Here is a 25,843-nt window from a genome sequence, read left to right as displayed (position 1 = left end):
TGGCCCAATTCGTGCCGAAGCGTGCTCGACTACCACATACAAAACAGTATGTATACAGATGTTTTGGTATAAAATGGCTTAGCAATTGGTAATTGCTCCCTAACATAAACTTTATGAATCTTGATGATCGTGTTTGGTTGTTTAGTTTTGGTTTTTATTGACACAAAGAACTCGTTTTATAAAATACTAGCTGCGCCCCGCGGTTTCACCCACGTAAGTCCATATCCCGTAGGAATATCGGGATAAAAAGTTGCCTATATGTCATTCCAGTTGTCCAGCTGTCTACGTACCAAATTTCATTGCTATCGGTTAAGTAGTTTTTGCATGATAGAGCAACAAACACACATACATCCTTACAAACTTTCGCATTTATAATATTAATTAGTACGATATGAATTTTATACACAGACAATAATACATTTCTGATAGCACGTATATTATATATGAGTCCATGTTTGACTTATCAGTGCGTGATTATATCAGTAAATTAATCAGTGACTGATGGTGACTGAGTGGCCGATAGAAAGATTGATTGAGAGGAAGGAAGTAATTAAATAAAACAATCTCTGTTTACACATTACCCTGTACAATAAACGACTAAATGAAGATGGTTTTTCTTAACACGTAGGACAGATAGCAGCTCGCTTTTCCCATTATTTACTGTTCTTTACGGGTCTACGCTGTGTTTGTTAGTACAGCGTTCTGGCAATGTGTAGTTTGAATTTCAAAGCGAGGCTACCTAGGCAATTTGCATCAGACAGCCTATGAAAAAGAGGCGTTGTATCCTTGATTTACAGAACACCATTATAAAACCCTAAAAAAGGGATGTAATAGATTGATATATTGGGTGTCTATGGAACATATATGTAAATTATTTCGTAGTTAAATATCCTGGGATTAATAATTTATGTTTTCAAACTCAAACTCAAGCACTTATTTATTCAGTTAGTCTTGCAGTTCTGGAAGAACTTTTGATTCGTTTTGAACTTGGAAACTTTTCAATCGGATAACAGTTTTAAATTAAGCATTTATTAGCGATTCGGAAAGGCAATAAATAAAATTCTATTAACAACTTGCTTGTCTTAAATTACATTAATCTAGCTGTTCGCCACGGGTTCGTCTATGGTACATATATAGCCTATATCACTAAGTTGTAGCTTTTCCATAGTGAAAGAAGTTTTGAAATCGCCCTAGCAGTTTTGCCTTCAAAACGTTATAAAAACAAATTATATTTTACAGTACATGTAGCTAGGTGTGCTCAACCTAAAAAAACGCCAGTTATTATAACAAACAACGGAAAATATAAGCAAAAATAGAAAAGAATTATAAAGAAAAATGCTACATACTTGTAATAGATGAATAGCCATTACAAAAAGATCCATTATGGTTTGGGTCTTTCCTAATGAGAGTGTGTTTTTGAAACGTAATCTATCAATCCTGCTTCGTCGACAATTTTGTAGGTAATGAATCGAAAATTGCCGAGATGAAGTTTTATACAGCAAAGAGGTCATAGGTCAATTAACGCTGGTTATCGATAATTGGTTTAATTTTAATGTTACCAATTTTGGATAAGCTGTCTGCAGTGAATGAATTAAAATGAATTAAAATAATCAATCGTATTAAATAAATTGTCTGACGTTGAGAGATTCGAGGTTATTAACCTCGTGTCATAATTTATGTTGATTCATGAAAAATTGTAGTAGGTATGTGTGTGGGTAGCAAAATATTGAGACCTATCATTAAAATTATTAGCGAGAGTTTTGATTATAAAATAATAATAGGGGTAATGTAGAAGTCCAGCATACTTCGGCACGAATTGAGCAAGCTTTCATCGGGAAGGTACCATACTCCAAATGATCGGCGAAATCCTACTAATATAATAAATGCGAAAGTTTGTAAGGATGTGTGTTGCTCTTTCACGCAAAAGCTACTGAACCGATTGCAATGAAATTTGGTACGTAGACAAGTGGACAACTAGAATAACATATAGACAACTTTTTATCTCGATATTCCTACGGGATACGGACTTGCGCGGGTGAAACCGCGGGGCGCAGCTAGTAGTAGCATATTTTTGTGTTCAGTAAGTTAAGAAGCCAGATGCGAGAGGGGAGCCTTCTCTTCACTCTCACCAATCCTTTAATACCGTCATTCCATTCCTTATCTCTTGCTCCTTTAAATGTAGGCAGCGCATTCACACACATTCAGGCGAAACATCAAGTCAGTTGCTCTCTATGATATAAAAAATATTTTACCATTTTGATATGTTTCCAATATTTAAATTATTAAATTGTGTTCTAAATTATACACTCATGTTAATCGAAGTATGATAAATTCCGGATTTCAATAGAAAACAAAGCAAAAACGAGAATCCAAGACTATATTATTATATCCAAGACTATATCAATTGAAACTAAGCTTTAATGTACTGTTCCGCTAAAAAGTCTCACAACGCAAAAATGTTGTTTAGTAAAGGCTTTTTAACTTAGTGATCCTAAAAAAATACCTTAAAAAGCTTTTAGCCTGTCCGTCTGGAAGCTTACTTTATACGATATAAAACCTTCTTACAATGGCTTATATAATACTATTTTTACTAATGGTAGGGTTCGATAGATCATATAATGGTGCTATTGGATTTTGAGGATTTTTATGAAATGTTTTTTTAATCCCTTTTTAGGGTTCCGTATTCAAAGATTAGCGGGACCCTATTTCTAAGACGTCGCTATCCGTCCGTATGCAATCGGACTGTTCCTCATGAAGTGATATTAATTTATAACTCTTTATTACAATCCTACTAATATTATAGATGCGAAAGTAAACAAACACACACACATCCTTATGTGTGTGTGTTTGTTACTCTTTCACACAAAAACTACGGTACCGATTGCAATAAATTTTGGTACGTAGATAACTGTCCAACTGGACAACTGGAATAACTAAAATTTATAAATATTATTAACCCAACGTTTCGACGTTGAGTCTCCCCGTGACGCTCCACGCTCGCGGTAAAGTGTTCGAAACGTCGGGTTAATAATTTTTAATTTCTATATCTACGTGATGCTTACATGGTATAGGCCACTATATACACCACGGGCGAAGCCAGGGCAGGACGCTAGCACAAGTCTAACGCATAACACAAGAGACAAATCCTCTTTGCTTCGAAACATTTATGTTATACCAACCAACCTTTGTTCAAGGTGACAAATTAAACGTGTAGCTAGCTGCATTTTATCTTGGATTTATTTCAGTCACAAGCTTGTTAGAATATATGAGGGTTTATAAATGTGTGCAGCTGACTAGCAGATATGTTTAAGAATAAAAATATTATATGTTTTTAGGGTATATTTCAAACACAAACTCAACTTGAGTTGCTTTTTGTCTATTGTATTATGTTTTCTACCAATGTCCTGGAAAAATTACACATTGAGACAATATATATACATATAGGGAGAAGCATAAATATATAATTAAATTCTAATATATATTTAGGCTTTTCCCTACTCCTATCCTCTATTTTAATTTCTCATCAGTGCAACTGGTTGTCTGGAAGAAAACGCTATTTAGCGATAAGACCGCCATTTGTGATGTTTTCTATTTTAAGTCTCAATTTGTAATTTTTCCAGAACTCGGAACTGAACTACAAAACGTATTTCAATTCATTAGGAAGTAATTATGTCAAGTCCAAAAGAAATATTTAATATTAAGAAGCATTTATGTGTTATTGATAGGTAACTGCCATTGTATGAAACGGGCTCATAGTTAATAATTCATAGTTCACCTTTGGCTTGCATTGTATGTGGTGTTCATATTTCAATGGATGTAAATGTGACTTATTGACTAATACAAGAACAAGGCTTATGTAAATAAATTGATGGTCTAATTTATTATTGCATTAAGGACATAAAATTAAGTAAGACAAGTAATAACTTCATATTGTTATTTTATGGTAAAACTAGACGCTCGTCCCGGTTTCGCTCGGATGTCAGGATTCCTGTTTTATTCTAAGGGAGAATTTTATCTGGATCAAAAATATCCTATTGCCCAAGTCAGCTCATACCCTATCTGTATACCAAATTTCATCAAAATCCGTTCAGTAGTCAGCGCGATTGACGGATAAACAAACAAACTTTCACATTATAATATTAGAACGGGTGTTTGTTTTTGTTTGAAACGGGTGACGAACGACGGGTGATTAAGTTTAACGTTTGATATAAAATTAACTCACCACAACTATAAGCAGTCTAGTGGTATAGACTCCCAGTTAAAATAACATATTCCTTCCTTAAAACATTAATGGACGCCAATTATATATTGCAAATTATAAAATCTATCTATATAGCGAGAGGAATAAAGGAAAGAACTGGGATGCTGAGGAAAATGATATATTTAAAATAATTGTCCAATAATAAAAACCTGAAGTGTGAAGTAGAGGATAAATTTTACCGATTTACATGGTTTAGACCCTCTTTGAATCCGCCGGCCACACCTATCAACTTCGTGCGATTTAAGTTTTAAAGCTTACCCCATTTTCAATTTTGCAAATGACATTCTATTACTCAGAAAGCGGTTATATTCCCGGGTTTTCATTCCGTTCTATATTTCATACTATAAGTTTAGATATTACGAAATCCCTGCCTATATGAAAATTATAAGTAAATTTTAACACGGTGGCTTATGAATTTAAAAATCATCATCATCATCATCAGCCCATACATGTTCCCACTGCTGGGACACAGGCCTCCTATGAGGGTTCAGGCCATAATCCACCACGCTGGCCAAGTGCGTGTTGGCAGATGTCGCATGTCGTCGAACTTTTGATTCTTGGACATGCCGGTTTCCTCACGATGTTTTCCTTCATCGATTTAAGCAGTGGTGATGTTATCCACATTTGCAGATAAATTGATAAATCAATTTATTTCCTGCACCCACGGTCTCGAACCCCGACTTACCGATTTTGAAGTCCGAGGTTCTCACCACTGAGCCACCACTGCTTATGTTTAAAAATGCAAACATGTAATTTTAGGATTTTTCACTTTTATCATTATAAAAATCCGTGTCTGCACTTTGGACATGATAATTGTTAAATTGTCTTTGCAAGTATTGGGACCATATTGGTTTGGTGAATTCCATGTAATTAAGGATTATGTGCTATGATATATTATCATGCTTCGTCGAAATGAAGCCGAGATTTAATTAAAATTCATGCAATGATTGCAAAATTACTATTTTGAGAGCAGAAGTTAGCTACAATAAAAATATACAGAATTTGACTTGTTTTCAGATAAGGCCAAAGTCCTCTAAATTATTTTATGTGTATATTCACGAATTAAAATGGCATTATATTTTAATATTGTTTGTTTGTAAATTTGTTTTGATGACAGCAACGCCGTCACTTCCTTGCGGAGTTGGTGCTTATGGGCGGTGTGGTTCGTTTTACACCAGGCGACACGTCTGCTCGTTGCTAGCCTATACCATAAAAAAATGTATTTATGTGTATAGTGTTCTCTAGAACTATTGTTACATTACAAAATACTTAACTATTATACAATTACACAAACTTACCTAAAATGAAGTTCTAATCTATACTAATATTATATAGCTGAAGAGTTTGTTTGAACACACTAATCTCAGGAACTACTAGTCCAATTTGAAAAATTCTTTCAGTGTTAGATAGCCTTTTTAATAAGGAAGGCGATAGGCTACCAGGGGCGAAGTCCGGGCGGACCGCTAGTGTAATTATACAATTATATAGTATCCAAAATTACCAACTACCCAGCATTTATATAACAATATAGATAAAAACAGATTTACAACATAAATTATTATGATTCATTAGAATAATCAACTGCGCTAAACGCGAATATATTTTATGATAAAAATATATGTATTTTAATAAAAAACTAAACCATCAAATTGTCAGAAATAGATCAAATTTAAGTCCACGTGGCAGACACCAGCTTAAATAAAAAGTTAGTACCGAATTGATTACCACATCCTTTTTTGAAGTCGGTTGATAAAAACAAAAACGAAACCGTGAAATGTCTCAGTACAATTGGTGAAGTAATATTGAAATCTTCATAGCAATAAGCGTCCTTACTACCTCAAGAACATCTCCCGTACAAGAATTTATTAGAATACCTTTACCTGATTCTTTGAGAATTCTTAAAAGTATACTTTTATATTTCTTCATCCGTTTATTGCACTGGCACTTCATTGCGTAGAACTGAACATTTACAAAGGTTTTATTGCATTTTATTATTGCATTTTACGTTTTACTTAGCGAGTTGTTTCGGTAATCTTGTGTTCAAATCCTACCAAATTCAATAGCTCATGTTAACAATTACTACATGTCTGTTGAGGACGTTTTAAATTAGGAGGATTTGAGGATTAGTTCCGAATGAATCTCAAAGGCGGAAGAAATTGAATTAACAAATACACGCATACACGTACACGCGCACACGCACACTCACAGACACACACTAACACACACACTCAACATTCATAGGGTTGGCTATCCGCCATTTTGCTTTTATATAACAATTGTTAGTTTTAGTTTTCTTTTTTATTTATTTTAATCTTTAAAGATTTTTACCTACAAGTGTATACAATAAGCAGGGAAGGGACTGGCTCTCTTAACACAGGTTATACCTAGCAAGAGGGTCAAAGCCCCTCAATCAAATTGTACAAATTTTACAAATAAACAGAGTCGTTCGAAGTAATTCGAGTATGATATCTAAACTATTTAGTATAAAATGACCGTCCCGGCTTTACCCACGATACATATATAGCCTATATCACTTAGGGATCAGATGCCTGCATAACCAACAGTGAAAAATCAGGCGAACCACCAGCCCGGTTGCCCGCTTATGACATAAAAAAGATCTTTGGTATATTTAAAATACCTATCTATCAGATTGAATTACCTAAAGACACGAGATACATCATTGGTATATTTAAAATACCTATCTATCAGATTGAATTACCTAAAGGCACCGTATAAAGCATTAAGGCGCAGTAAAAATTGCCTGTTTACTTTTTAATACCATTTAATTCCCCGTCACCCACTGCGCCCGTCACCCCGGCCGCAGGACTCCACTATGAGACGAACGCGGAACACAACGCCGCCTCCTTCGCCTCGAGGCCTGCTGCTGGTCGAACGTCAAGACGCCCCGAGTCTGCCGTCCGCCGGCCGACGACAACCTAACCTAACCTAACCATTCGGCCACTCATAAACCCAATAATGAAAGAAGAATGATCTTTCGTGCTTTAAATTTTTGAAGATGCATCAATTTCAATCCAATATACCTACATGCTTTTCAATTTAATCGTATGTAGATGACATCGCTACTGCTAGAAACGGTGAAGCAACCAACGTGAAACCGGCATGTCCAAGGATAAAAAAAGCCATATCTGCCAACTCTGATTATAGCCTGAACCCTCATGGGAGGCCTGTGTCTCAACATATACAGGCTACAGGCTGATGGTGATGATACCTATGATGATACATACTTAAATTAAAACTACGTTTATCTGAAAGCTCATAACATTCAGAACACGGCAGCTATTAAAAGGCCGTGCTCAACAATGCATAGAATTCGGAATAGTTGGCGGCCAACGATTTGTGGAATTGCTGGTTTCTCCCTTTATTCGTGAATCATTTAGTAACGCTTACTTGTTATAAAACTGTTTGGCAAAATCGTATAAACTGCTTAGCCGGTTTGGATGTGATTCTGCATATAGATAGTTTGAAAAGATTATATTAACATATATAAACATAACAACCCATAAAAGTACACATAACTCTTCAATATTATTCTGTTAATGAGCTCGATCCAATAACAATCTTATTACAAAAATAATAATTTAAAGCACGCTGAAAACACAATTATCTCAAATGATTTAATTCCATTTGTTTTTAATCATTCGTTTATCCATTAATTGGCCATTAATATTTAAACATGGATTACTACGCCTGCATGCCACTGCAACACTGAATAATTTATGATACGATTAACGCAATTTCAACCGCTTGTTATAAATATTAAAGTAATATTGTTATTGATATTTATTATTAGCGTATAATTAAAAATATTACTAAGTTTTCTTACAAGCTTCGGCCGCGTAGTAAAAGACAATATATATGACAATATAAATGAAAATGACTTTGATGATGAACCGCCAACATTAACACCCCTTCCTTCTCCAGTTTTCCCACTGGTATTTGATTCAGAAAGCCAATCAGATGCTGAGTCGCAGCCTGGTCCATCGAAACGTCTGAGGACGAAGTAGTTCTAATTTAGAAAATTACCGTGGATTATGCCTATTGGGGATATCACGTAAAAAAAAACGCGCCTCTAGACTCTACCTCGTGGGTGGTAGGGAAAAGAGGCAATAATTAATTATTAATAATATTGCTAAATTTATAATTTAAAAAGTTATAACAAAATAAAAAAAAATTAAATAATAATTGATGACATATTATTAGTACACACGTATAATATAGGTATAGTTAAGAGTACTAAACAATAGTACTCACTTCGGAGCGCTGTAAAACCTTAGCTATTAACTTAATGAAAATATGATGGAAATAAAAGTTGTTCCTCAAAAAAAGGATCTATCTCGAATTTCTGAAGATTTTCGCTTATAACTTTTTTATTTATAGTTCTACGATAAAAAGTTACTGGACCAAAGTTGTAGAGAATTTAATTTGCAACAAAAAATGGTAATGAATTTTTTTTATCAAATAAATAGTTTAAGAGATATATCATAAAAACCGTTTCAACCCCTATTTTCAAGATGGCGGCCGTGGGACAAGGGTGGCGACCCCACAAACTTGGTTTTAGCTTTACACTGACTCCCTCTACACATCAAAAAAATAAAATTGCGTCCTCTAAAAAAACCAAGATAAGGCCTAAAAAATGTAACATTTCAATGGACTATTTAAAAAAGAAAGAGAGATAATCTAGAAATTTTGAAATGATAGAAAAAAATTGATCACGAGGCGTGATTCGAACCAGCGTTTTTCGACGCGCAAATTTTATATATTCTTTCAAAATTTCTCATTCATAAAGCATTTCCATGCTATCAAACTAAAAATTAGAGATAATCTAGTTCATTCTATAATTAAATCGAGCTTTTTTAGTTTTTTTTAACCACATCAATGATTATTACATATTACTACAACAATATATATACAATTTATGCCTAAACAAACTAAGAGTTGAAACCAAAATGGACATAAACAAACAAATAAAAAAAAAAATTCGATCGAATCAAATAAGTCTAGTTTCACATAATGCCCTTAATAAATATTCATAAGACATTATAATAAACCTGCAAGTGAGAAAGCCAGTTTGACGTGTCGCACCACACACAATTTGCCAGGGGAAGTTTTAATTGCTGATTCCGGCGATCTGTATGCAAATTATCAGTAATGTTTTTGTTTAATTCTGTTGCTGAAACTGGAAATTATACTAGGAAATGTTTGTTTTTATATGTGAGAAAGAGATGTTGGTGTAAGTGAGATACATAGTATATTAATTGAGCAATTTGCAAAAATACAAAATAGCCCCGAATTTAAATTAAGTAGGATAAAATATACCCATTTTATCTGATAAAGATGAAGTCCTCTAATGGTGATAATTTTTGAAATCGATTAAGTACGTTTTGAGTTAAATCGTAGTAAATAGTTTTTTGGATATAAAGAGTCAACTACGTTCCTGTGGAGACAGGTAAATACTCCACATGCTAAAATGGGACTTAATGACAGCATTTTCCTATCAAACACAAAAATAATCACGGCAATCTATTGAAAATTACCTACAATACTTTCGGAACCTCGCTTTATAAATAAAAAAAGATTATTTCCTCTTTATATCTATATGCCCTATTTTCCTTGGTTACGCCATCACGCGGGAACGGCTGGATCAATTTCAAAAATTCCTTCACCATTAGAAAGCTGCAATTACATGAGTGACATAGGCCATATAATATGTACCACGGGTAAAACCGGAGCGAACAGTTTATATAATTTAGTGATTGTTGGGTTAAGTTTCAGTATTATAATAGACTAGACTAATACATGGACTTTTAAATAGTTATACAAATTTTATCTGTTTGCAGTTGTATAACCTGATCTTAACTGGACTCAATTTTCCTAAGAACGAGCTATGATGATTACTTTGAAGATGTTGTTGGCTCGTTAGTATGCAAATTCGAAGCATGTTTGGCTTTAATTTTGTTCCGAAAGGATTATTTTTATACGCGAATTCCAGAAACTTCTAGAATGTTCCAGTAAGGAGATGTAATCTATATGAAGAGTTTGTTGTTTGGTTGGTTGATTGAACGCGCTAATTTCAGAAGTAAATGTTTACATTTCACTTATTAAGGCAATAACTTATCGTTCTTGTTAATTGCTAAGGCTAAGAGGAAAAGTATCAAGTAGCACCTAATCTTTAAAAAAAATGTCCAGTTCAATAAATCCTTGAACTATCAAGCACTAGCTTAAAAATAAAAATCCATTCATAAAATAATATTTATAATACCCGATAACTGTTTCAATAGATTTACACCTACAATTCCCATTTAGCTAAAAATGAGTTATGTCTATTTCAGTTCATTCATCAAATTCGAACAGTTCTTTACTATGCAAAATTTGGTTATTGGAAAAGTTTTCCTATAATTACCGTGATAAGATATAAATTTCTTTGTTCGCGATTGTAACGCATAGCATAGGCTTTAAGTGAAGGTAATAAAGGTGAAAATTGATACCTTTTTTTGGTATCAACGTTTAGATATTACGTCTAGTCACGTACGCTGAATGGTCGAAGCGAAATTGGAACTTTTCGCTAAATTCAACGGCATAGTAACTATTTCTGTCAATATGACAATTCCAGAAGATTCTTGCGTAATTTTTCTTTATTCTATTTATTGGTTGTGACTTCGTTTTCAACTGAAACTAATACGCGATACGGTGATATATTACGTCCGTTATTAGTCGGGCATAAACCATATAATAATGATGCGTATTTAAACTCTTATGTGTTTTTTATGTTAAGCACTAGGTATATTACTTTAAATTGATTGAATTGTCATACCTATATTCGTTGTATTATCTGACTAAATTTGACTGTATGAAATGGGAGTCAAACAAGCTTCGGCATGAATTGGGTCAGTTCGCATCTGAGAAGGTACAGAAGAACGACGTGAATTATATATAGTAGCTTAAGGATGCTATTTTGTTCCGTACGAAAAGTGGGGGAGCTGCATGCCATGTCCGTTCTTTGCTCATGAAACCCTTACTATATTAATTTTCGTATACAAGCAGGCAAGCCTTAGGCCTTTACAAATGTTTATGGGTGTTAACTTACCTTCAGGCGACCCACCCCAGCCCCTTTGTCAACTATGACATAAACAAAAAAATTATAAATTACACCCAAACTCATTAAATTATTAACTTTTCTTTGTAATACAATATAGTAGTTATTTTAGTAGATATTATAGCAAGTATTACACATATTTAATGTTTAGTTTTATAGCATTAAAATGCATTATAAATGAGAAATTTTAAAGACGGGATTCGAACCCACGTCTTTTCGCCAAACTGTAGTAATGCCTAGCCTGTCAGCCACCCTTGATCCAACTTCAGCAATCCAATTTCTTATACTCTTCGGTTTTATGCGCTTAAGGGACACCCCACGCCATCTATTGAGATGATTAAAATTTCAAGTATTAACTTCAAAATCTTTAAACCACATGTCAAATAACAAATATTTGATATAAACAACTATTCGCGAAAGAGATTGAAGCTATCAATAACAAAGTACAATATTTGACATCTCGACATTTAGTAAATAAAATAAAATGGCGCCGAAACGAAAGGCGGGAAACAGTCGGAGAATTGGTCCTGCCAGAGGCAATATGAAGTAGATTGAGCTACACTTGCGTTCAAACAGATAATATAGAAATTGTCGACTTCTAGAACGTTCGAAGAGGGTTCAAAGTTTAAAACGTAATAAAACTTAACTGTACTATTGTAACTGTATATTGAAGCGAGGAGAGTGGACATGGTCAGCAGAATTGCGATACTGAAAGTAGAAATTGAGAAGATACCATGATATAGTAATATGGTTCATTCAATCATAGACAAACCGTCTATCTATCCCGGGTTTTCCCAGTTAATTTGAAAGAAAGAAATAATGTTTATTTTGAATGTTTAATTTATTTTGATAACTACTTATTGCGTAATTATAGTATTAAATGAAGTTTAAAATCTTTTCATAGTCCAGATATTGTTTATTTGCCTAACTATTGTTATTTTATCGATATATGATATGCATAGATATCACAATCAAATGTATTCAGATATTGATGGATAACTGCTATTGAATGCATTAATATTGGTTATGATAACCGCTTTGTGCAAACATCTATTGCATATTAAAAGTAACACAGTTATGTTACTGGCTCACTTATTTTCATACAAAGGATAAGAGACAAATATATACAATTAGCAACGTCGTTCGTCTCTTGTTTATGCGTCGTTGACGATATCTCTCAGAATAAAACATCTTATAAAATATACTTGTACGAAAACCAAAGCTCGCAATGCAGATGTAATAGCAAGCTGATTATTAATTTACCCAGCTTTCAGGATTTTGCCTTAAGTCGTAATATTATTAGCTAACCTAATCATCCCATGGTGATCATATCAATATCTATTAAAAGTGTTTTATGTTTTAAATTAATAAATTAACTAGGAATGAAGACACGATGGGAATTGATATTATGTATTGTATTAAATTAGATTCTTTAGAACGAATGCCAAATCCAAATCATTGGACAGGCCAGGAATGTCAAGTCAGTGAAGGCTGATTTTTACATTCTCGTGGTATGGTGAATTATACTTTTTTATGCCATTGGCTGGCAGCTGAGCTGATAGTTGCCTGATGGTAAGGGATCACCGCCTCCCATAAACATTCGCAGAAGTAGTGCCTCTGCGAATGAGCTACCCCATTTTAAGGGGAAACCGGTAAGGAAATGGGGTGTGGTATTTCCCCGGTGCGAGCTCGCCCAATTCGTGCTGAAGCGTGCTCAACTCCCACATTAAATTTATTATGATATGATTAATTTTGCAAACAACGAAAAAGAACTCATCAAAAATTATGAATGCTTTTACAAGCTTACTTACTGCAAATTATATAATAAAAAACGAGTGCATAAATGTTTTGTCTATACAATCATAAAAGTTATATTTAATTGTTAAAAATACTCTACTAGCTCCCATTAATCTCCTAATTATTTTAGGCAAAGATTATAATTATAGGAAATGCCAAGAAACCAGTAATTACTCTTACCAGTGAATAAAAGTTTGCACTTACCAGAATTTTTTTTATGTTCGTAACTGTATATTAATGTTTTTTATATATTTTCAAACGATATTATGTCATACATGAAAGAACAAAATAAATCTTTCACAGTACATAAAAACATCGATATTTATACGCTCCTCAAGTAAACATAATAGGCATGAAAACTTCGATAAAAATCTAAAATTACCCAAGGTAATCGTTCGTAATACGCTAATATTACGAGGAAAACCAGTAAATAACAAAGCTTATCGCACATCGCTGGGTCACTGTTATAAATAACGAAAATAACATGTTCTCGGATAACGTATTATCGAATAGCAATTTTTTTATTAATATTTAGAAAGATTTGGATTCTGTTCTAAGGTAGCATATGATAAACGTATAAAGAAATGATAAATAGATTGCAAATCTTGCTTTTACTAGCTTTTATAAGCTTCACCCATATTTCATTATTTTTGTATGTAACTGATTAGCCTTTAGCCTCGATTTTGACCCACACATTATTATTTATGATGATATATAATATAAATCTTATTTCTTTGTGTTTGTGTTAGTGTGACTACCTGTTTCGTTACCGTATAATTCGTGGTGTATTATCAATGTTTGGCATAGAGTATTCAATCAAACGTCAAAGTTTTTGCAATTGTCGTGCTCCACGACACTTATACTTCCGTCTTCGGCTGTGCGCGAGCGCCGACCCTCGTAAACACGTGCATCGCAGATCGGATAATTGACGTAAAAATCATCGAGAGCTGCAGCAGCTCTAAAGGTACGTTGTTAATTATTTTGCTGCTCATTGTAACATCGATATATTTTTGTGATAACGAAATTGTCCCTAATGTAGAAGATGCCACCCGCTATTTTGTCTTGGTTCGTTTCTACACACGTTTCATTGCTTGCTTTACAGCTTTTCCAATGTACGTCCTTATCCTCATAATACTACTAATATAGCAATCCAAACCCTATTAATAATGTATATGCGCTATGGAACCAAGCCCCCTGCCATTGCAGCGCCTACATTATAAACGCTTAAGTTTTTAGGAATGTATGGATGTACGTTTCTTTTTCATTTAAAAATAGCTCGTTGGATTGTATGAAATTTGTCCAAAGATTATCTGGTTTCGCACCTGAAATTCTTTTTTACCCAGTTACTTACGGCTTCGGGTATGAGAAATTTCTCCACTAAAAAAAAGCAAAAAAGCCTAGCATTTTCAAACACAAATCCAAGGACAGTAATACCATTATTTACTCCAATTCATAAGAATGTAACTAACCATAAAATGAATAAACGCTCTCGGCTTATCTCACTGAAATTGCCTAACCCAAGTAAAATAATGTGGATACAAAAACTGTCAGAAGAGGTAATTTCAAATATGAATGGTGTGATAAAGTCTCATAGGAATATAAGCATTTACGTTATTATAAAGACGCTAGCTTACAACCCGCAGCTCTGACCGCGTAGTCAAAAGAGATAGACAGTCCCGGGATATTCCCCGGATAGTTCTATCTAGCCCCATGTAGGTATCATGGGACCTTTCCAGGATAAAAACTATGGCCTTTCAATATATTTGAGACATATGCATATGGTTTAATTATAAAGTCACCAGTCGCTTTGCCATCAACAAATGCAATCTTGCTTGTATATTTTCTAAATAACTCGAACGGTGATGCTGGCGATAATTTATCAACAACTTATACAAGAAATCATGCTCATAAAACTAGCGAAGTTTATTCCAATACAAGTACGTCGATAAGGCAAACATAAAACAATTTGTTAAGTTCCCGGGGCCAAAGTTTGAGCACGCCTTAGATTGTGCCAAGTTTTAATCTATTATCGTGTTGGTTATCTTATATTGGGTTCATTGTGTGAAGCTTTCATGTTTGATTTTCATTTTTCTTCATTTTCGTTGAATATTTTTGCATAAAATGCATTGATTCTAGTATGAGATTGTATTCATCACACAGTAATAAAACATAAAACTATAAAAATTGTTTTTAATCATATAGAAAGAAGGAGTAGAAAAATATAAATATTATTAACAGAATTCCAATTAGGCCTTCTTCTAGAGAAATAGCAAGAACTACTGAACCGGTTGCAATGAAATTTGGTACGTAGACAGCTGGACAACTGGAATAACATATAGGTAACTTTTTATCCCGATATTCCCACGGGATACCGACTTGCGCGGGTGAAACCGCGGGGCGCAGCTAGTTTATTATTGTTTGATACGGATCTGTGAAATATCTAGATGGTTATAACTCACCCGGCTAACAAGGTATAATACAAAAAAATAAACACGTCACCTCGTCACCACCACGTCACGTCAATAATTAAAGTGCAATCTTGAAATTGTTGTTTAATACGATATAATTTTTATTCAAAATTTGAAAAATTTAACTTTGCATCATATCCCTAGTCGAAAGTTGTAAAGTTGAGGTAACAAATCAAAACAAAAATACAATCGAATTAATAAGCACTTCCTTTTTTATAGTCGGTTCAAAATAACAAACAGCATAACAGAATATTCGTCTCTTTCGTAAAGACTTATCAGTTGAAAGGCGTAACCAGTGAACGGAATAATTCCGCATTGCAATGGAAAATCGCACTATTCCGTTTTGCAACTTCTTATAAATCGCAATGCGAACTTAATAACGAGGTAAGTTTTTCAATAAAGCCCATTTCTATGGGTAAGCACTTTGTATTCAATGAATAAAAATGTATTTAATATGCTCCTGATATTGCTTTGACATTTACGGAAACGGTGGAGCGAATGGGCGTTTATTTTACTTCTAAGAAATTTATAGGTAATATCCTAACTATTTTAATGGTTAGAAACTTTTGAAAGCCACAAGGGAGACACGTTTCATTCAAAATGGCAAATCTTACAGAAATCTTATTTATAATAATAATAAGCCCGCAGGGCACCTTGTGGCGAGGTGACGGGGAGTAGCGCCCCCGCGGTCCTTAGTTCTCCCGGGGGAGGTCCCTGTCCTCACCTCCGGACTGTCTCGGCGGCAGTTCGGAGTGAACAATGATGAGGTTCAGGATCCCCCACCTCTGGCTTGCCTTAATTGGCCGTCCAGAGTGGAGATGCAAGAGCTATATGCTCGGGGGTGGAAGTGTCTAATGGCGTAATAGCGGGGAAACCCAATCCGGGCCTGCGGGCCCGCGATGGTGAAACCGGTGCCGCACTTCTCTACACCCCTAGCCAGTCAGCTGGTGTTGCCCCCTTGTTGCCATTTTAAGTAACTTTTTTGGGAGCCCATCGACCGTACTGGCAAGTCACCGTCAGCCACTATTTTTCAATTTTTCGAAGTTGAAAAGGCCCATAGTTTCCCATAGACCCAACCTACCAATCCATCGAACACCCCCTTTCTATAGCCCAGTTTTTTCCATGCCATTTTTTTGCAATAGTCCTACATCGGCCGCGGATTGCCCAGGGCTGTAGCTCTATAGTGCAGTCATGCGGCTGGCTGCGGCTGGTGTCCCACAACACATTAAATTCTCTAAAGGGCCTCTGCGTGTTGGATCTGTGTCCCCACGTAAGCCTTCCAAAACACCGGGTGCTTTCCTTCTGGAGGTACCCGAGTATTATGGAGAGATACACATAATAATAATAATAATAATTTGTGAGAGGGCGAGTCACCGTCTGCCAATATATTTTTACTGACTCAAATGTAGTAAAAAGGCAGACGACATAGTTCCCATAGACCCAGTAACCAATCCATTTAACACCTCCATACCATAGTCCAGTTTTATTTATTTCCATTTTTGCAATAGTCCTACATCGGCCGCGGACTGCCCCGGGCTGTATCTCTATGGCGCAGTCGTGGGCAGGCTGCGGCTGGTGTCCCACAACACATTAAAATCTCAAAGGGCCTCTGCGTGATTGACCTGTGTCCCCACGTAAGCCTTCCAAAAGACCGGGTATTATCCTTCTGGTGGTATATCCGTGTATTATGGAATGAGAAACATAATAATAATAATATAAATTTATTTCTTATCAAATTACAAGATTTTTCTTAATTATAGACATTTACAATAAATGTGATAAGTGGCACTCGTTCTAGGCTGAGTTCAAAGAACTCGCCTGTGTGGACAGGCACCAGCTTCTTTCCTTACTACAGTGATATTAGTATGCCTTTAATTAAAATACATCATAATATTTATAATTTTCTTGATATGATATAGACAAGAAGTAAAATAGAAATTAATGTAATAAAATAAATAAAATAAAAACTTGAGTGTGTGTGAATGATTTATATTACCATTTACTAGCCTACGGTTTAGTACGCGTTAAATTCGGAGAAGGTTAATGTGTTATTATGCATTTAAATCATTCCTAAACTTCTTCAATCGTACTCTCTAAATTTAATTCTTAGTTTTATAGCATTGAGCATTGAAAAAAACGCGGGTTCGAATCCCGCCTCATGATCAAATTTTTTCTATTATTTCAAAATTTCTCACTCTCTCTAATAAAAAAAACAACAAAATCTATTGCATAATTGTAATGATCTAAACATATAGGCATACACAAAGACGGCTGGAAGCGACTTAGTTTTATACAATGTGTTTTATCATACCAAAGTGCTTATAATTAATTGTATGCAATTGATAACCTTGTTTTCATTATACATTCAAACATTAATTGCGTGTATTCGTAAAATCTATTTACATTTTCAGGAAAACCTAAAATTCTATAACATCACAAAAACCATTAGTTAAATTCTAAAATATCACGCACACCGACCGTAGTTTGTGCGGATAACAATGTTTTGTTAAATGAATATGTGAACGCAATTTGAAAAGAATATTCCAGAATATATTTGGTTTGCGTAAAATAAATCGCATTGAGCAAACTACTTCGCGTTTAGTTCAATTCGTGGCTCTTAAATAATTGCGTCTACGAATGAATACAAGGAACGCATCGCACTGCGGTAAGCGAGTATTATTTTAGGTTTTTTATATGGTTACTAATAAAGGGGTTAGTTTTTTCGTTTGTCTACCTTTCATTTGTTAGGATTTTGTGTGGTTTTATGTCGTAGGTGATATCGCGATGAAATATCGCACATTCGTGATTCCTTTCATTGCTCGAGTGAAGAGTTAGAATCTAGACAGGTAGGACACATCACGTGTACATATTTAAACTGTGGATGGAGACGAAAGATTGTGATAAATACTTAGTCATAACCAAATCGGTGTTTTGAGAATCTTAAATTTCTGCCTGCCTTTGAATGCAACAGAGTTTTATTCTTATGTCATATTATTTTAATGAACATTAGAAAATTATATTGTAACTACTTAGGTCATTTCTTTGGAACCTTTGACAGTACATAAAATGAATCAACATTACCTAAACGAGGTGAACTCTTATTAAGTATAGGATGGTGGATAGTAACAAGGAAAATTAGCATATTCTCATGTATCAATCAAATTTCATTTGAAAATATTTGTTCGCTTCCAAACATATGCTTCATAAATCAAAGTATATCCCATTAAAATCCCGCAGTGTGAATAATATCGCAATCAGTTCTTGCCCTTGCCTTTAAAATGTTTTTCGTTAGCTTTCGCTTGCGTATAGAACATTATCTAAGAAGTAAAGAATTAACTCTACTAAAACCAGCAGCACGCACTCAATTATAAGCTTTAAAACTTACATGCTAAGGCTTGAGATTGCTGTAGACTGCAGTTGGCATATTAACGTTGTATGCTAGTTTAAAAAGGAACTTTTTCTGATGTAACGCGTTACATTAATAACACAAATCTTTATGAATTAAAATAATGTTCAGGGTGTACCTGTTTGTTGATTTAATAAATGTGATGTAGGCAATATAATTATATAGATATACGAATCAATGATAAATAGTCTCTATATAACAAAACGAATCAATAGCGTTTTTAATAAATAAATGTTCGAGTTTGACTCCCCGAAACGATTTGATACGACTCATTTTAAGCGAAGAAACGAAAATTGTACTATCATTATTTCCGTTTCAATTGCGTGTTGTTAGTTTCGCAATTTTTATAAAACGTAGCCTACAATTAAAAAGCCGCTTTCAGTCCCGAAATAGATAATACAGGCCTTGGTTTTAACGAAGCAGAATATTGGTTAGTTTATAAAATGTGTAGATATTTTTCACAATATGCCTGTAGATTGGCAATCTCTTTGAGTTGATGGTAGCGGCAAATTATGATTAGGCCGTTTTCGTACATGGGTTTTATTCGCGTTCAAGATAAAGGAGGTTTTATATTGAGTGCATTTTCATTATACAGTTTGAAGTGTATTTTTGTTGATTTTAAATTGTTGTAGGTGTGTTTCTTGAGAGGTTAACTGGACTTGTAATTTGTAAGCTTGTGTCGGTTATTGTAATTGAGTGTTGTTATACAATTTTGATTTGTAGTTTGTTAGTAGATTAGTAGTTAGTAGTTGGTAGATTATTTGAAAAATCAATTTATTTGTACATGCTCGCCCGGTCTCGAACCCCGACTTATCGATTTTGAAGTCCGTGGTTCTCACCAATAAGCCACCACTGCTTTTAAATAAATACTGATATATAAATATACTAGAATTTGCTCAGCTTCACCCTTGTTCCAAAATATTTTCTATCTATATATAAAGAATATCTAGATAGAACAATATATAGATAGAATATCTCCACTGAAATACCCTTAAAGTAACTGCATATTACGGTCAATAAACATAAGTTCAGCTAGACTTGTTTATGGTTTCTCATAAAAGTATAACGCTATATGTTTTTCCAATTTTTGCGGTCATCTTCATACGTCATGGAACAATGGCTTTTAATAACAGTTTATTAGAGTTTATTATATCTATAAGAATCAAGCTAGAGTCAATGAACTTAAATGGAAGTTCTTAAGAGTCAATTTCGTATGATGGAAACTTTTTAAATATAAGAATATAGTGTTTTGCTGTGTTTATAGAATCATTTGCAGAGGTCCTACTCTGGAGCGTAGTACGTTCACAGCAGTGTTGGCTGTTAAACATCAGGTGACCTACCAGCTCTATACCCATCTCTCACGTAGAAGAATAGATGAAGAAGGCCTTCCTTAACACACAACTTGTAACATGCTACACTACACACCAATAGGACTTTTTTTTATGTTTGTTACGTTATAGCTTTTTGTTGGGTTAACCGATTTTGAACCTTTTTTATTTGAAAGTTGGTACTTATTCTGTGGTCTCATTTGATCTAGTTCTTTTAATTTGAAGGGAGTTTAGGTTTTTCTTAAAAAAAATTATTTGGACCCTGTAATGTATACAAACATGCTTTAAGTAATTTAACTATTTGTATAAGATACGATACTGTATCGTCCAGTCAACAAACATACATCGAATGACTGATAGCCGTATCAGCGAGAAACGGAAAAAGTGGATTTCTAATAATAGGATAAATTTGATAACGGCTGATATAATAACTGATGGTAGTCTGATAATGTAGAGTTACTAAACTACCGTCATCTCTGTAGTCTAATTAACGGAAATAAACAATATAAGATTTCGAAATTCATTCCTAAATATGTGTTTATTGAAAATCTGATGGATATCTACACTAATATTATAAAGAGGAAGAATTTGTTTGTTTGTAATACTTTATTTCCTACGTAAAATTACTAAGAATGTATAACATTATAAAATACTCGCTTTTGTCGGTCGCTTTCGTTAACTCCGGTTAAATTCAGAGTAGTTTCATAGATGTTATATACATATAAACCTTTCTCTTGAATCACTCTATCTATTAGAAATCCAACTCCATTAAAATCTGTTGTGTAGTTTTAAATATTTAAGTATACATAAATACAGACTAACTACTAAGTGATGGGCTTCGAGGGTATCTGATCACTACATAGCATAAAACAAAGGCACTCTCTCTGTCCCTATGTGTATGTATGCTTAATCTTTAAAACAACGCATCGGATTTTCATGGGTTTTTTTTAATAGTTAGAGTGATTTAAGACGAATTTTGAACGGACCGAAGAAAACGCGTGCGAAGCCGCGGGCAAAAGCTAGTTACAAACAAAAAAAAAAACAAATGAAAGCTTAATACAACGACATCACAAATTTTTGGTTTCAAATCCTACATACTCAGAGAAACACTCAAAGCGACAGAAAAATTGGAGACCATCCAGTTTTTACCTTATTTTATTCAGCAAGAGAGAAACTGCTTAAAAATTAACGTATCCGCATGGTAAAAACAAGAGGTTACAGAGTAATATACAAACATTTAACAATTTCATGTGTGGTTCCTTATAAGCAAATAAAAAACAATTACCAATATAAAATAAAGTGATTAACATGGTATACTAGCTGCGTCCCGCGGTTTCACCCGCGTAAATCTGTATCCTGTAGGAATATCGGGATAAAAAGTTGCCTATGTGTCATTCCAGTTATCCAGCAATCTATGTACCAAAATTCATTGCAATCGATTCAGTAGTTTTTTTGTGAAAGAGTAACATCCATACTTACAAAGTTTTACGTTCATTATATTAGTAGGATACGGCGACCTTATCGCTTGTCAGTGATCTCTTCTAAGCTGCCCAAAATAGAAAAAGAAATAAAAATGCTACTAAAATATTATACTTATTATGTAAAAAACCGTAAGAAAAAATTGTACAATCATTTTTTATTCTCTTTTATAAATATAATAAAATCTTAGCACATACTCTTGCGCCAATGAACAATCGTATTTAGTTTTAGATTCGAATTAGAGGTTAGACGAGTAATTTTGTATATTAAACGCAAAAAACTGTGCAATATATTTATATAAAAATGAAATAAAACGTTCAAATCAATATTTTTATTACAATCAAATATACCAACTCATTAGACCACTCCTTTGAACGAATTTCACGCTTGCCGTTAAACTAGAACTAAGAATAACACGATTTTTCCGAGCTCTCTGTTTATTCCTACTCTATGCGACACAAACATTTCACATTTATGTATGAAGTTACACCTGTCTCAAAGAAATGAAAATATTACTAATGCGTAGGCCAAAAGATCTTTTATTGCTTGGCTTAAACTAGCCTGTCCAATAAAACATTACACAATAAAATAAAAACGTCACATATAAATGTCTAAACTCAAGAAATTGGAACACAATTTTGTAATATTCGTTTATTAGGACATTCGGCGAATTAAACAGGGACTGAATAATAAGTTCTAGGATGTTTCAAACCTATCTTGCATACTTTTAAATACTATTTCACAATTAATATCTCTTAATCACAATGTATGCTAATTGAGTTGAATACAATACAGTAAATTTCATTTAAATAAATATGTATGTTCAAAATTGAATTGAGCTCTTGAATGTATACATTGTACCCTAGAATATAACATTTATATGGCCTAAACAAATATGATATCCATCTAAAGCCACAACTAGATCGCTAACTCAAAGTTGAAACCAATGGCCTGTATAATTGAAATTAAAACCATCACTCAATTCACTACAAGTATTTAAATAATAATTAATTTACTTTTTATTCTTGACGCCGCCTCGATACAACGGTTAACGTGTGAGCGTAGAAACGGAAAGATCTGGGTTCTATTTCCGGTGGAGACTCGCAAAAAAAAACGGTTTCGGTCTGGCAGAACACAGAAGGCTGATCACCCAATTGTCCGTAAAGAAAATCGATCAATGAAACAGATGTATATCATCTGCTCCATGCCCCTCTAGGGGACTTTACTTATACAAATAATAACAATTAAAATATTTTCGTATGAAAGTTCGCACCGGGGAAGTGCCAAGCCCCCACAGAAAACGGGCGTGAAATAGTACCAGGCTACTGTGTTTCAAACGGTGAGTGGGAAGCGGAGGATCGTTTTCTTTTCCTCACCCTTCCCAGTCCATTCCTTCCTTCCAGTTGTCAATTCTTTCCTAATCCCTTGCAGGATTGACGATCGCTTACCATCACGCCAACCACCAGCTCAGTTGCCGGCCGGTCAGAAAAAAAAACCCGGAACTAAACATAGTATCAAACATAAATCACGTAGTTATAAATGAAGAAACATACAGACAAAGGCTTAGCGACTTTGTTACAGATTATGTAGTAATTATGACAATTAAATGACTATTTCACTATTTACTTATGTTTTCGTCAAATTACGTGATAACTATTCAATTCAAAAAAAAATATATAGAACAACACCGTGAAATAATGAACAGCGAAATAAATTTTAGAACAAAAACGCTTCACGTATCTTAATAAATTTCATTTTCATACAACAGAATATAATCAACATTTATAAATATAAATAACTATGTCTTAAATAAAAATGAACTGAAATTTGAATCAATTTTAGATTAATTTACACTAAATGATAATGACCGTAAACTTTTTGTAACAGATTTCTATTTTGTGCTAATACAATTACACCTACCCACAATCTAAATGATCAACCTCATTACAACAACATTAAAATGTTTATAAAGTTAAATAACACACGTACAACTTACGATGATATGAGACTATATGGCTGGTTTACGTTCATTAAAAGGACATTCGTTTTAATGCGACACAAATGTAATAAAAATTATTGAATCGCATATTTTACGTAAACCCTTATCACGGAGACCTCATTAAATAATGATTTAGATAAAATATAGTATACACGATGATTAACTAGTATTTTAGAAAACTCTGACTATGGCTCGAGTGCGGTTGTCATTTTTATTGATAAACTGCATTTTTTTGTGTGAAATTCAGTGTGCTAAAATACTTGCAGTGTTTCCGACTCCCTCCATAAGTCACCAAGTGGTATTCCGCCCTTACATCCACGAGTTGGTGAAACGAGGACATGAAGTCGTCTTGGTTACGCCAGATCCCGCGTTTCCCAAAGGACAGGCTCCCGCTAACCTCACTGAAATTGATGTACACGACATATCATACACGTATTGGGAAGATATTATGAGCATACACGACGGTAGGAAGGGTAACATTATAAAACAATTCACAATTGTGTTCGAAAAATTTACGAACGTGTTTGAAAAGCAGTTGCTTGCACCAGAATTTCAAAGGATATTGAAAGAAGAAAAGGATACCTTTGATCTCATAATCGTTGAAATGACCGTTCGAACTGCACTCGGTTTAGGGCATCTACTGAAAAAACCAATGATACTATTCAGTTCTTTAGGCGGTGCGTCATCTCAGTTCGATCAGTTCGGAGCCCCTATGCATCCGATTGTCTTTCCTACGTTTGTGAACCAACGAGTGTACAACTTGAGTATGGTGGAGAAATGCTGGGAGCTCTTTAAGTATCTTACTATAGAATATATGGTGGTGTACACGTATAATTATGATCTTGATGTGGCGAAAAGATACTTCGGTGAGGACATGCCAGGTTTTGAAGAGGTGTTTGATGAGTACGTTCATATGCTCATACTGAACGAACATCAGATATGGGCTGAAAACCACCCGGTACCGCCAAATATATTGTTCGTTGGTGGAATCCACCAAGCACCTGACATGACACTTCCTTCAGTAAGTAAAATGATTATTGTTCAGTTTTTGTAAGTCTATTAACAAAACAGCCAGTACCGAAACAATATTAAAGGCGTTTAGATACAACTAGATCTAACTAGAGAAAGCGCGATGTAATGGAAGACTTATCATAACGGTAATATAAACATGGTTATGTAAAATATAATTTTTATGTGGGTCACACACGTACGTCTCCTTTTGATCATCAACGCACACAAGCTTATAAATAATAAAATATATAATAAATTATAAAATAAATATTAATAATGAAATTATTTACAAATTTGATCAAAATTTTCCACAGGATCTACAAAATTATTTGGATACTTCGAAAGCCGGTGTCATATATATTAGCTTTGGTACAAATGTAAGAACAAAAGTACTTTCATTAGAAACAGTGAAGCTGATGGCGAAAGTATTTTCGGAATTACCCTACGATGTATTGTGGAAGTGGGATGAAGATGAGTTGCCTGGCAGATCGGGCAATGTGAAGATATCAAAATGGTTACCCCAGGCGCAATTACTAAGTGAGTTTCAGTTGCTCTAACTTTGTTTAGATTTTAGATATTGTATGTGTGAACTGTGAATTAAATGTCGTATATTATCAGCCTTTAAATGTCAAAGGCCTTGGCTTAGTGCGGCAGCAGACGCTTTCATCAATTTTTCGAATAAATTTGGCATTATATAACTCATTTATTTTTAAGCTACTTATATATATGTATGTGTCCTTTTTGTGACAGTAAATTTTAATTATGTGTATCTCTCCATAATACTCGGGTACCTCCAGAAGGAAAGCTCCCGGTCTTTTGGAAGGCTTACGTGGGGATACAGATCCAACACGCAGAGGCCCTTTAGAGAATTTAATGTGTTGTGGGACACCAAATTATTATTATAATTATTATACCTAGTCTTGCCATAAATATTGTAATAAAGAAAAAAGAAAATTGTTAACTGCAAATAACATTTATTA

General features: G+C 34.1%; 1 protein-coding gene across 1 annotated transcript in view; it reads left to right on the top strand.

The window, feature by feature from the left end:
* Positions 1-24,039: 24,039 nt before the first annotated feature.
* Positions 24,040-25,843, top strand: part of LOC119836592 (UDP-glucosyltransferase 2-like) — a 3,843-nt gene continuing 2,039 nt past the window's right edge. Inside the window, exons 1-2 of the mRNA XM_038361972.1 lie at positions 24,040-24,873; positions 25,178-25,400. Coding sequence (XP_038217900.1) covers positions 24,040-24,873; positions 25,178-25,400 — 1,057 coding nt within the window. The remainder of the gene's footprint in view (positions 24,874-25,177; positions 25,401-25,843) is intronic.

Source organism: Zerene cesonia, chromosome 25 (assembly GCF_012273895.1).
Source record: "Zerene cesonia ecotype Mississippi chromosome 25, Zerene_cesonia_1.1, whole genome shotgun sequence".
Taxonomy (NCBI): Eukaryota; Metazoa; Arthropoda; class Insecta; order Lepidoptera; family Pieridae; genus Zerene; species Zerene cesonia.
The sequence above is the reverse complement of the archived record's forward strand: the minus strand, read 5'-3'. Positions and strand labels throughout refer to the sequence as shown.